Genomic DNA, 12,392 nt, shown 5'->3' on the forward strand with positions numbered 1-12,392 from the left:
TGGTGCTACCCCTAATCTATCACGTATATCATCGTTCCGAACTCGATCTCTTCTTGTATGACCGCAAATCCAACGCAACATATACATTTCCGTGACACTTATGAACATGTCGTTTTTTCGTAGGCCAACATTCTGCACCATACAACATAGCAGGTCTAATTGTCGTCCTATAAAACTTGCCTTTTAACTTCTGTGGTACCCTCTTGAACAGCTATTCCCCATTTTAGATTGTTCTCTTTTGATCCTCTCACTTCATAAGCAAGGCAACATCCTCTCACTTCAGGAGCACGCATACAGCCTACATGAGGATGCAGTTCGAGTACATTAATAAAAATGCTAGAGGGGAGTTTCCAATTTATTCAACACAAGCAAGAGCAAAGGAAGATGGACACGATAAATCCCTAGGCCAAAGTACTGTTGACTGATTTGTTATGAGAGAAAAATATTATTCGTTGGCTGAAAAAATACGGCTTATAAGCCGAGCGAACAGGGCGTTGATCCATTTTCAAAATGCCTTCTATATCCCCTCTTTCAATGACACACACACCTCAAATATGCTATGCTGAATGTAAATCGAATTATGCTTTGGTGGTTCAATAAAGCCGCACAAACCTTTTCTAAAAAAAATCACATCTTCCAATAGAAAGATCAATAGTTGAAGATGGCCTTCGGGGCTCACAGGTCTCATTTCTCCTCAAACTCCTAAACTTTCAAAAGCACAGAGTAAAGAATATGCTGGCGGTTGGGAGCCCTTTACACATTCTACCGCGGATTCATGAGTCTCAACAATTTTATTAATTATATTAGCTAAACTCGTTCCCGAGAATCCTATCTAACCCTCTTGGGCGTGTAATTCTTGGCGAGGTAAACAAAAACGGCAAAGTTCACTGCGGTGATGCCGACAATGAGCGTAAAGTAGTAATCCAAGTGCCCATCGTCCATGTTTGGCGGGAACCACCCCGTCCTGCCGCCCGTCGCGGTCACAGACGCCACCAGCGTCACCAGCTGCGAGCAAATGAGGTTTCCGAGCGAGCACGACAGGAAGTAGAATGCCGTGGATGCGCCCCGCATCGTCTCCGGCGCCTGGTCGTAGAAGAACTCCAGCTGCCCGACGCTGAGCGACGCGTCGGAGACGGCTATCACGACGTACTGCGGCAGCAGCCACGCAATGCGCAAGGGCGCTGCCCCGGCCCTGACATTCGCCAGCCTGCGCGCCTCGGCGCACGCGGCGAGGGCCACCGCGGCGATCACCGCGGCATGCCCGAGCCCCATAAGCTGCAGCGGCGTGAACGCCTCCGCGCGGCCGAGGAAGCGGTGCGCCGCGGGCGCGACGGCCCGGTTGTAGAGCACGATGGAGGCCACCACGAACACCGTCTCGATGCACGTCAGCGACGCGGCCGGGACGGAGAACGCGCCGCGCCCGATCCTGGAGTCCGTCATCGTGCCCTGCTGCACGAAGGTGGTCTGCGCCTGGGTGTTGGCGACGAAGTACACGGCCGACGTGAGCCAGATCGGGATCAGCCGCAGCAGCGTCTTGAGCTCCTCCACTTGGGTCACCGTGCACAGCCTCCATGGGCTGCCGTCTTCGAAGTCTGCGCTCGTGACAACCGCGGCTTTGTCCAAGCACCTGAACTGTTCCGTGTGCTCTAGCAACTCGCGAGGTGGATGATGCGAAGACACCTTGACATGCTCCTCCGCGTACAGCTCGGCGGCATCGTCAGGCACTCTCACGTTCACCTTGCGAGCGAACGCGACGAGCACCTGGCACGCGCCCTTCAAGGGGCTGCCCACCGGTGGCACGAGCCGGTACACGGGCGCAGTCGCGGCGAGGGCGACGACGGCCACCGCGACGAACGACGCGCAGACGCCGTACCCGAGCCCCCAGCTGACCTTGTCCTCGACCCAGACCAGCAGGGTCCCCGAGGTGAGCATGGCCAGGTTGCCCACGCCGTAGTACCAGCTGAAGTAGGAGGCCTTCCTCTCCCTCTCCGCCATGTTCTTGCCGTTCTCGTCGTCGAACTGCTCCGCGCCGAACGAGACTATGGCCGCCTTCGCCCCGCCGATCCCGATGGCGCACAGGTATATACCCGCAAAGAACACCAGCCGTTGGTGCAGAGCCGCCGGGGCGCAGTACGTGCCGGTGCCGTGCTCGCACGGCGGAGGCCTCAGAGACGGCAGCGTAGCCGATGTCGTGATCACGGCCATCCCCTGCTTTTCATTTGTTCGTCAGAGAAGCAACTACCAGTTTCTGCCAGCCTAGAATGCAAATGCCAAGTTTCCCAAGTCGTGCAGAGGATTGTACAGCGAGAGATATGGAGAGGCCAACGAGCACGGTCTTGTACTTGCCCCAGCAAGAATCGGCGATGGCGGCGCCGACCACGGGCATCAGGTAGCTAGCTCCAGCCCAGAAACTGACGGCCGCCGCGTTGGAGGCACTGTCGCCATGAAGAACGTCCTGGAGATACACGATTAGGTTCAGGTAGACCCCGTAGAAAGCGGTGACTTCCAAGAATACCAGGCCTGGCACAGCAAGTTGAGTTTCACTGGCATGGTTATCAACTTATCATTCTGCAGCAAGAATATGGTATGATCGATGTACTTTACTAGACTTTGAGATAAAAGCAAATATACAACAAAACACTGTAGTAGTATATTTTTTTCACATGTAAGGATCATTGTTGTTGAATCAAATGTAAGTGTAAAGAGGAAATGTCAGAACTCACACAAGACTATCTTGGGCGCCTTGGAGTAGATATTATTACTCTTACTGTCTTTGCCCACTTCCTGTTCCCGAGCTCCCAGCAGAGGCACCAAGGTCTGACAATATTACTGTGTTTAGGACACGCATATTTCTATATCGTGCTATTTTTCTTTTTGAGAGAGAGAAACTAAAAGAAATTGAGAGGAGTATGCTACTCCTATGTTTCATCAGGAACCGTTTCATCATGTGCTATTCAATTTTTTTTTTTTTTTTTGTGTACGCTGACTGCTGGTAGCAGACTATCAGCTGCCACTGGGGCCCACTTTTGTGCAGAGTTGCTAGTGAAACACAGCGGCAGCTGACTACCGGCCGGCTAGGCTAGGCGGCAAAAGGCACCAGGCAGCCGGTGGAGGATCCTTGTGCCTAGCGGACGAATCCGGCCCGGCGCTCGGGGGTCGGGGCCTCCCGCTCCTGCAGCAGCGCGCCGTTTGATCGACCAGCGCAGCGCGCGCAGCTGAAGGCCTCCTCGAAAGGACACGGAAGCTATAGAACAGACAAGACGAGCACGAGGACACGTACCTCAGCCTCCCCTTGGAGCGGCGGGCTCGCCCGCTCGACATCGGCGTCCGTGCTGGTAGGATCCGCCGCCGCCGCCGCTCTATCCATGGAGGGTGCCCCGGTGCCGGTCGCAAGTCGCAACCAGAGGCAAAACTCGCGGTGGCGAGAGGAGAGGGGTGAGTCGATTCGGGCCACGATGTAGACCGCAAAATCTCTTTCCTCCGGGCCTCCAACGAAAACCGTGCATTCGTCATAAATTGGGGCGTGACCGGAAGGCGGAAGGCATTGCTTTCAGGCCCCGGCTCCGCGAGTCCATGTCCATCTGCGATTTCAGATATTTTTCTGTGCGCCTTTCATTCGTTTTTTTTTTTTTTTAGTAATATGCACGGTAGGTTCTTGAACTTGTCTTAGGGTGTCACTTAAATTCACAAACTCTCAAATTATATTTCTGGCACCTTAATGTTGTTTAAGTATATCACTTAGGTCCATAACTCATCGGAACTACGTTTTGGCCGACGTGGCTTAGACAGCGTGGCGCAAGTGCACGTGAACCGCACGTTTTCTTATTAAAGAAATAGACCTTTCCTTCTCTCTCACGGCACGAACCGGACGTCGCCGTAGGCAGCGCATGCCTCCATGTACCCGAGCTTCCGCGAGGGCGCGGCCTCGCACCCCTCCAGGGCGCGCCCGAGCTCGCCCGCCTCATGTAGGAAGTGCACGTCCTCGGCACTGGCCGTCGAGGTACTGGCCGTCGACGAACACGCACGGGAGCGCGACGCCTACGAAGCTGGGCCCGAGGAGCTCCGCGAGCTCGGCCTTGAAGACGGCGTGCATGGAGACGTCGCGCTCGTTTAGGCGCACGGCGCAGCAGTCCATGAACGTCTTGCGCACGCCGCGAAGGCTCGTGAAGTACACCATAGCCTTCCGCTCGCCTCCCGGTGGCCACAGGGGCGACACCAAGGCGACGGGCATGTCCATGTCGGCCTGCATCCACTGCGGCAGCGGCGGCGCCTCCAAGGCGAACTCCTGTGGCGACTCATCGAGTGGCAGACTCTTGTACGTGGCGCGCGGCATCGGCACGTCGTCCTCGAGCCCCGCCATGAGCTCCCACGCGTTGATCACCTCGGGCTCGTTGGGCGGCGTCAGCGTCGGCGTGCGAAGCTTCAGGGGCATGGCCATTGTCGCCCTTCATCTCCTCCACCGACAGCGTCGCGTGCCTGCACGAGCCGGAGTGACGGGCGCTGTCGGCGAGGCCGAGGGTGCCGAGCATCGACATGGCCCACAGCCACAGACGCTGACGGTCGACGGAGGGCAGCGAGAAGCTCCACCCCGCGTGGGCGTCGACACCGACCCACACCATGTCGCGCCGCGCTTCGGTGGATGTCGCGCACCCCATCGCCGGATCACGTCGCGACGACGCGGGCTTGAGGAAGTTGACGTACGGCGCCCGCTCAGCGCGGGGCAGCGACATGCGCGCCTCCCGCTGCTTGCGGTCGTGGCCCTCACTAGCCACGCCCTCACTGGCTGTGTTCGAGCTCGGCACCCCTAGCGGCTGCACGGCCGGGCAAGCTCGGCCCTAGCAACACTATATGGTTAGGATCAATCGACTGGTTCAAGGAATCGAGCTAACTCCCACCGTAGAGGCTTACCCCCAAGTGTAACACCCCAGGTGTTTGCCACCAGTTAACCAATGGGTTTGAGCTAAAACAGGGTATATTAAGTGATGATGAAGATGTCAAGGTCAAACCTATAGAAACGAGCCCCAACCGAAACTTGGATATTGCACCTTTGCTCGTCTATAGACCCCTTTTCAAGATACATGCTTGGGTGGTGTGATTGGAATATCTTCATGTGTCTCGCATCAATACCCATCTATATTGATCCATGGAAAAGTTTCATGAAGTTTGGAATCAAAAAGTCACATGAAATGATAAGTTATATGCTTGTTGGAATGATTTTACTAAGTGCTTGAATTTCACTATTAAGTGAATGAGAACATGAGATGTCAACCAAACCTTGCAACCTTGCCAAAATGACTCTAGATTAACTCTACAACAAAAGTCATGAAAGGTTCATGTTGGGCAAATGCCAAGAAAATGCTCCAATGGATCAAAAAGGATAATTTAAGCTTCATCGTGATCCTACTTTGGTCAAAGTAGAACAGCAGGTTCTATACCAGTTTTGAGGTTGGACCTTAAATGAAAGTTGTAGTCCATATCATGTAGAACAAACTTTGTTTTTGGACCCAGAGCTAGATCAACTTGGAAATAAGTCAAACAGAGGCTCGAAGTTGGAACCTGCTGCTGATTTCAGCACTTAGAAATATTCTAAGTCTGAAATTCATTGACATCGGCATTGACGTCTCGCGTTCTCCAAATTTTGTTAAGCAACTTGATTTGGTACAAAAACAAAAGTTGGAGTTTACACCTTGGTGAAGAGCATACAAAAAGTTGGATTCAGTTTGAAGAAGTTTTGACCACCGAAAGCGAGTTTCCGGGACTACCGTCAAGGTGTTGACACTGCTGTTTTGAGATACATTTATCTTCTAATATGTTTTGCTAATGGCTGAACCCCCTTAATGAAAAACGTAGAGCTTCGTGCGGGCTTCGATCTTCGTATTCGGCCCAGGTCCTAATTCGGCCTGGAAATAGCCCAAAATCGTGTCCCACGCTGATCCCGTCGTCGCCCGCCACCTGTTCGCGAAAATGCCCCAACGGACGACACGCACCCTGTACGTGGCCGCCATGCGCCTCCGCCGCTGCTCCACGCGTCGTGGACGCCCTGCGCCCTGCTGCCGATGAGGAGGGGCACCAGCACGCCCTCTCCATCCTCCTCTTCACTCCCTGCTCGCTCCCTCTCGCTCTCCAGAGCCTGCGCGCGAATGCCAGAGCGCGGCCACCATGGGCGCCGCCGCTGAGCTTGCTGCCGTCGAGTCCTCGCTGCCTCCGAGCTTCCCCGCGTGCGCCACCACCCTCTCAGTCGTGTGCCGCTTCCCCTGCACCAATTGGCCGGTCACCGTGGCCGCCGTAGCACGCCGCCGCCGCCGGCGTTGTCTGCTGCCGCGGCCGGCACTCCAGCAGGCCCCAGCCGGCCGAGTCTGGGCCAGGGCGTGGCCAGGGCGTGGCCGCGGCCGAGCTGGCAGCCCCCCCCCCTCGCGTCCCTGGCTGGCCGAAGGTCCTCGCCGGCCGGCCGAACCGGCTCCGACGGCCTCCTCTGTTGTGATTCACGTGAAGGACCTCGCGCGGCAATTCGACTAAAGAGAGGGGTGTAACTGCAATGTCATAGACTCAGGTGAATAGTGCCGTAGGACTGGTTTGTAATTATTTTGCAGGAACTTTGGAAATTCATAGTAAATCGTAGAAAATTCGTAAAATAGTAAATGAGGACTTTTTGGAATCCTTGTGAAATTGTCTATGCAGTGGATCTATAATATGGCATGTTTTAGTTTAAATATTTTGCGATAAAAATAGATTTGTGCAGTAAGGTTGTAATGCTAATTGAATTTGTTATTTTTCATAACTGTAGATCTAGGGCTCCAAATGAAGTGAAATTTTTGTGGCATGCTACTCATGTGATAGTTGATGTGTGGTAAAAATTTCATGAGTATTGGATGAAGTATGAGTGAGTTATTGGTTTATCTTGCTCTCACATGAATTCTTGCTTTAGCAACTTGTCTTTTTCGTAGAGGTTGCTATACATATCCAAATGGAGTGAAATTTGTACAGTAGACTATTGAGAGGATATGCGAGCCACTGTAATTTTTGTAGAAGTTATTGTGCACTTTTGGTATATGTTCATTAAGTCACCTTGTTATCTAAAATAAATTAAGAAATGCATTAAAAGAATTTATTTGGTCATGGACACTAGGTTTTCTGGTGTTCTTTAGTCATGTGTGACATGTTGGTAAAGTTGGTTTTGCCCAATTATGTATTTGCAACATAAGTTAATAATTATTTTCTTGCCGATGTGGTTTATGGACAGATCTGGGAACTTAGCAAAGTTCTTCATGATAATGTGCTTTGTTGTGAAACTTGTTTATACAAAAGTTGTAGATAATTCATGTATCTAGCTTCTATTAAAATTTGGTGTCATTTGGCCAAGTAGTTTAAGAGTTACAGCTGTTTAAAGTTGGGTTTCAGAAATGGCTGCTTTCTGTCAATTGTAGACCAGTTTCTGTAAATGGGTATATTTGACTTAGTTAACTTGAGAATCATGCTGAGATGATTAAAGATGAAATGTAGATAATTTCCTAAGCTTTCCAGAATGTCTTGTTTCATATCATTTGGATTTATAAAACTCCAGATATGATTGATTTATGAAGCTACTGTTTGCAAGTCCAGAAATTGGCATATTCCGGTGATAGTTGTTGCTTCACCTTGACTTGCTTTGCATGTTGCTAAGTGTGGTTCACGTCCTTGGTAATTAAGTTAAATACACCTGAGATCTTGTGAGACTTATGTGCCATGTATAATATTCTTTGTTATCTTAGCATGATAGATTGTGTGATGTTAAGTTAAGCATCGCAAAGTACTTAAGTGTGTTTAGTGTAAACGATGCTTGTCTTGCTTGCTATTTGTGATGCGTCTCATGGTACTATTCTTCATATTCATGTACTTGCATCTTGCATCTCATTTAGGTACGCTAGATGCACCACGTGAAGAACGTGATGTTGGAGCCAAACCCGAAGACGGTGTTTGATGGATCTGTCCCGAAGATGGAAGGACTAAGCAAGTGCTAGAACCGGAGATGTCACCAGGATGGTGCAAGCTAACTGAACTGACTTGTGTCGGATCCCAGGCAAGCCCCGGAGCATTAATGAGTCTCCTAATTTATAAAAGCAATTCTTTCTATATAAGAGTTATATATTGTTGCATTACGTTGTAGGAGTTGATTGAAACCGTTGATGCATTTATTACTATCCTTGCCTACCTTATTACCTTTTTACCCTGTTAGGTCAGGATCGAATAACTGCTTAGCCTTGCTTAGACCAGTAGCGATCGGTGATATCCGATCACCTACATTATAGGTGGTTACTGGAAGAATTTAGCCATGGAAAGAATGATATCCTGGAAGTAACCATGTGTGATGGATAATTGGAGACCGGACGGAAAAGTTGGAGGCAACCAGACAGGGTTCTGGGGTGCTGTTAGTTTCCGTCTGTGTCGATTAAGGACCGACCGTTGTTGGCCCTCGAGTCATGTTGAACGCATGCCTTACATTTAGCTGGCCGGATAAAGTACCTTCCGACCGCGAAGCTGGGAGATTTTTCGGGCCGAGTAGATTGCCCGCAGCGCACTGTGCCGGAGCAGGTGTGGTAGGACACGGGGGCGGGATGATAAGACCAAAGTGCAGTCGGTCGGCCCCCGGGTACATGTGGTTCCTGGCAAACTCGAGATACCTGGAAAGTTGACTCGGTGATCAATATCTCACTTTAGCGGGTGAGTGAGGTTTGTGTAAGGAATAAATCACCAGCTGGTTAGGAATCGATTCGAATCGCCATCGCTCCTGGATAGTGAGCACTTGACTCGAGTTACTTCATCGTAGTAATTATTATGGAACAATGATGGTTATCTGGATGGTACGGGATATGCTAAATCTAAATTGGTAACTGGATGTTATTGGTTAATCAAGTGATTGCTATAGTACAGGTGCTTACCTAGATGGATAGGTCATAATAAAGATGATGCAAAGTACTTAAAATGGTTTCTTCATGATAACTTATGCTTTTCGCAAATAAGTCAGCTAGCCCACTAAAGAAAGCCTTGCATAATCCTTGGTGTCGCTGTATTTCTGGTTTACGACGGGTAAGTCTGGCTGAGTACATTCGAGTACTCAGGGTTTATCCCACCTTGTTGCAGGTGATGTTCTCGACCTGTTGATGATGGTGGCTAACCACCGGTGGGCTCGGTGATTCTATACTTACTTCTCATCTATATGCTTTTGTCGGATGATGTCACTATGCTAGCAATATATTTGGAACTTATATTAATGTAATCATTTGAAAGCTATGTTGTTTTCACTAAGCGGTTTTGAAACCCAAACTTGTACTATTATTTGTTAACCCCTTTGTAATATTATTTCCGCTGCAACCCGATGTATGTGATGTGTATTTGCTTAATCACGCGATCTTGGTTGTGATGTTGATTTACCGAGGTCTTTCGGGACACTCGGCGGACTACCGGGTTTATATGAGTGAAAGTATGGGTGTGTCAACGTGTTAGCGGGGACAACCGTACTTGATCTTGTATAAATTGGGCGGTTCTGTCACAGCTGGTATCAGAGCGAGATTAAGCATAATACTGTCAGGTACATAGTTTTAAAAGCTAAGTTTTGGTTTTAAAAGGTCTATTTTAACTAAAACTTCAGCTACAAGCAAATTTTTCAAAACTTATTCGCAAAACTATGCTAGCGACATCTTCCTTTATGCCCAGTTAAGGACTATTAGGTGGCTATCTAAGTACTAACTTTGGGGGATGTACTTTATTGAAAATTTTACTTTCGTCGTCCATACGGCGTGCTATTGTATGGATGCCATTCGTTTGAATGGTAATGTATGGATCAATTGCCTCTACGCCCAGGTAAGTGTGAGTTGTGAGAGTATGACTGCCCAACTGTCGGTCTAGGGGAGAGTTAGCTGTGGTTACTGGAATATTTACATGTTACACACATGTATATATGAAGGTACTTAATTGTGGGTATATCTGCCGGGTAGCTATGGATATCGAAGTATATACATCTGGGGATGTATATATGGAGAGTATCTTAGTTTACTGTTTTCATTGTGCGCTTATTTATCTCTTGTGGGGATGGGCTGCAATGAATTTGCCTGCAGGTACGCTAACCGCGAATGCGTAGATTGAATATAGCTGACGACTAGCTATATATCGAGAGAGTACGTGTTATGCCACCGACCTAGAACGTGATTGCCACCTTAGGCTGGCAATTTCGTGAGGACGAATAGGACGAGCATGCATCATGATTGTGCTTGTGCATAAATATGCTTCCCTTCCTTTGTTTAAAGTACTAAGTAACTTGTGATCGATGTATTGTACTATCTTCCTTGTGCGGAGTTAAACAAGAATGCCTTGTTCCATGTTTCTTGAATAGGAAGTGCTTGAGAAAAGTGTGTGCTTAGTCTTGCTAGAAATAATTGTGGTTACATGCTTAACCTATAATGTCCTCTAGTTTAGCCAAGTGGTGGGTATGTATGCTTGTTATCTGATTAGTGCCATAGTTATCACCCCTTTTGTCCTCGGTAAGCATACGAGTGTTGAAGAGCTCTATCCTAGAACCACGTCCAAGTTTTGGTAATCTCATGGTTGTCATTTTCAATTAAGTTCTCTCTTAGGAGCCTGAGCCTGTACATGGGGTTGCTAGCCTTGAACGTTGTGCTACGAAGACCTTTATCCATGCCTTTGCTTGACCTTCGACCCAAGCTTAGCCCCCTTCTTTGCTCGCATGTTTTGTGGTTGTCCCGCTCCTGTGTGGGAGGACCTTGCTCAAAAATCCTTGTTAGATCTCATTGCTCCTTCTACTGATGATCTGGTGCAATGCTAATCGCTATCTACCCTGCTTTGGAACCTTTTCCTCGTAGATCCTGTCATTGCTTTATCAACTGAATCCTTAGTCAGTGCCTTAGCTCTGTCCCTTGAATCTTGTTTATCTTGTCTCCAACCTTCCCACGTCTCGGGATGTCTATCAGTCTTGGTCTCATGTTGTTGCTCAACATGACCGGATCTTATGATAATCTTTCATCTGGTAATCACCTTGGTAGACGTGAGGCGTGCGTGGAATTTAATCAAGAACCTCATACTTAGTTGTCTTTGGCAATTAAGCTATGTTCTCTTGCGCTGTGTTTTGATCTTTAGATCGCCTCCTTGTTGATTCCTAACCTTGTGACTATCCTTGTTTGCTATCCCTCTTTTGTACAATGCTTGTTCTTACAATCTAATTGGTGCCACTGGAAATTTCACTTTGGTTGTCAGTTCAGTAATGGTGCCACGATTAGCGATCTATGGTGCCGCGACGAAACCGAGAGCCTCCTGTGGGCGCGCACACAAGGTTGTGCTGCTCGGCACGCGCTGGTATCGAGGTTTCTAGTCATGATCCATCACAGAACTGCACCGATGTGTTATTTTCATGTGAGCTCTTCCTTGGTTATCTCTCCTTATCATGTCAAGAGATCTATATGTCGAACTAGATGCAATAGGACTCCTTTTTTTTTTAAGTCGTCCAACGGTTAACCTTTGAAGAACAGGTCACTAACAGGAACATAAACAGACTGCAAGAGGAGGTAGATAAGTGACTCTACTCGACGTGACTGTCTCTGTAATGACGTCGATCATCTAGTGAGCAACTTATGTCATTTTCATTGGATCAGAAAGGTGCACCACACTTAAGGTTGAACAAGTTATCAGTCGGATGATAAATGGACCAGGAGATTATGTGCTGTAATAGGTCACCTGGTATATATGAGATTCCTATCCAAGTTCTCAATCTTTAGGTGCATAAGGATGACGTAGACGAACCGACCTTCTTTGGTGTGACCCCTCTCTGCTGACTTCAATGGCGACCATCGGTAGGCTTCGACCAAAATTTTTATTATCAAGAGTGAAGATTTGGAATTTTTTTTAGTGTTGAGGGACAACTGATTTGTTACCAGTAGGAAAGTTAGTCTTCAGTTAGGTAACGACTATTTGGTAACTATGAAGGCCAGATCTCACAGAACAAAGTTGATCAAGGAAACAGCAAACCTAGCCCTACAATGCAAGTGCTACTTCTTCTCCAAGTGTGCTATCAAGTCAATTCCTTCTTGGACAATCACGTATATAGTACAAGACGTGGTATCGGCTAGGTAGGAGCTAGTGAAAGCACGTCCCTGATTTTAGTTAGCATCTTTATGCCCTAAGGTGCCAATTACACATGTGTTCGGACTCTATTGGATGAAGTGCCGAAGGATATATAGGAATGGTTCCTTGTCAATGTAGAAATGCCCTACATGTGGAATAATGTTTTGTGCCCTGCGAAAACAGCCCACAAGTCCAATGCTTGTGCATAGTCAAGTTGGTGTCTAGAACGATGGTTGAAGTGTTACTAGAGAAGCATGTAAGGAAAACTCTAGCCTCCATCCTCA

At 48.6% G+C, this 12,392-nt stretch overlaps 1 protein-coding gene and 1 pseudogene across 3 annotated transcripts; both read right to left on the minus strand.

Annotated features, from left to right (window-relative positions):
• Positions 1-662: 662 nt before the first annotated feature.
• LOC136531454 (protein NRT1/ PTR FAMILY 8.5-like) lies at positions 663-3,464 on the minus strand. Of its 3 annotated transcripts, none has more exons than XM_066524117.1 (4): positions 3,281-3,464; positions 2,724-2,817; positions 2,303-2,520; positions 663-2,208 (listed from the first exon to the last, which is right to left on the minus strand). In XM_066524117.1, exons 1-4 carry the CDS (start codon positions 3,365-3,367, stop codon positions 829-831), a joined length of 1,779 nt encoding a protein of 592 aa, XP_066380214.1. In that variant the 5' UTR covers positions 3,368-3,464; the 3' UTR covers positions 663-828. The 3 variants fall into 3 exon arrangements, with proteins under 3 accessions (XP_066380214.1, XP_066380215.1, XP_066380216.1); XM_066524118.1 differs by having other exon boundaries at positions 2,303-2,568; positions 3,281-3,312; XM_066524119.1 differs by having other exon boundaries at positions 2,303-2,455; positions 3,281-3,310.
• Positions 3,465-3,961: 497 nt separating this feature from the next.
• LOC136531449 (uncharacterized protein At5g39865-like) lies at positions 3,962-4,655 on the minus strand (annotated as a pseudogene).
• Between the last annotated feature and the right edge of the window lie 7,737 nt (positions 4,656-12,392).

This window comes from Miscanthus floridulus, unplaced genomic scaffold (genome assembly GCF_019320115.1).
Source record: "Miscanthus floridulus cultivar M001 unplaced genomic scaffold, ASM1932011v1 fs_356_2_3, whole genome shotgun sequence".
Taxonomy (NCBI): Eukaryota; Viridiplantae; Streptophyta; class Magnoliopsida; order Poales; family Poaceae; genus Miscanthus; species Miscanthus floridulus.

What these genes read in the sequence shown, in the direction of transcription:
- LOC136531454 (XM_066524117.1), bottom strand. Translation starts at nt 3,367, where the DNA reads ATGGATAGAGCGGCGGCGGCGGCGGATCCTACCAGCACGGACGCCGAT. An exon ending in GGCGCCCAAGATAGTCTTGT is followed by an intron (nt 2,521 to 2,723) that starts GTGAGTTCTGAC and finishes TTGCTGTGCCAG; the next exon opens with GCCTGGTATTCTTGGAAGTC. An exon ending in GCCTCTCCATATCTCTCGCT is followed by an intron (nt 2,209 to 2,302) that starts GTACAATCCTCT and finishes AATGAAAAGCAG; the next exon opens with GGGATGGCCGTGATCACGAC.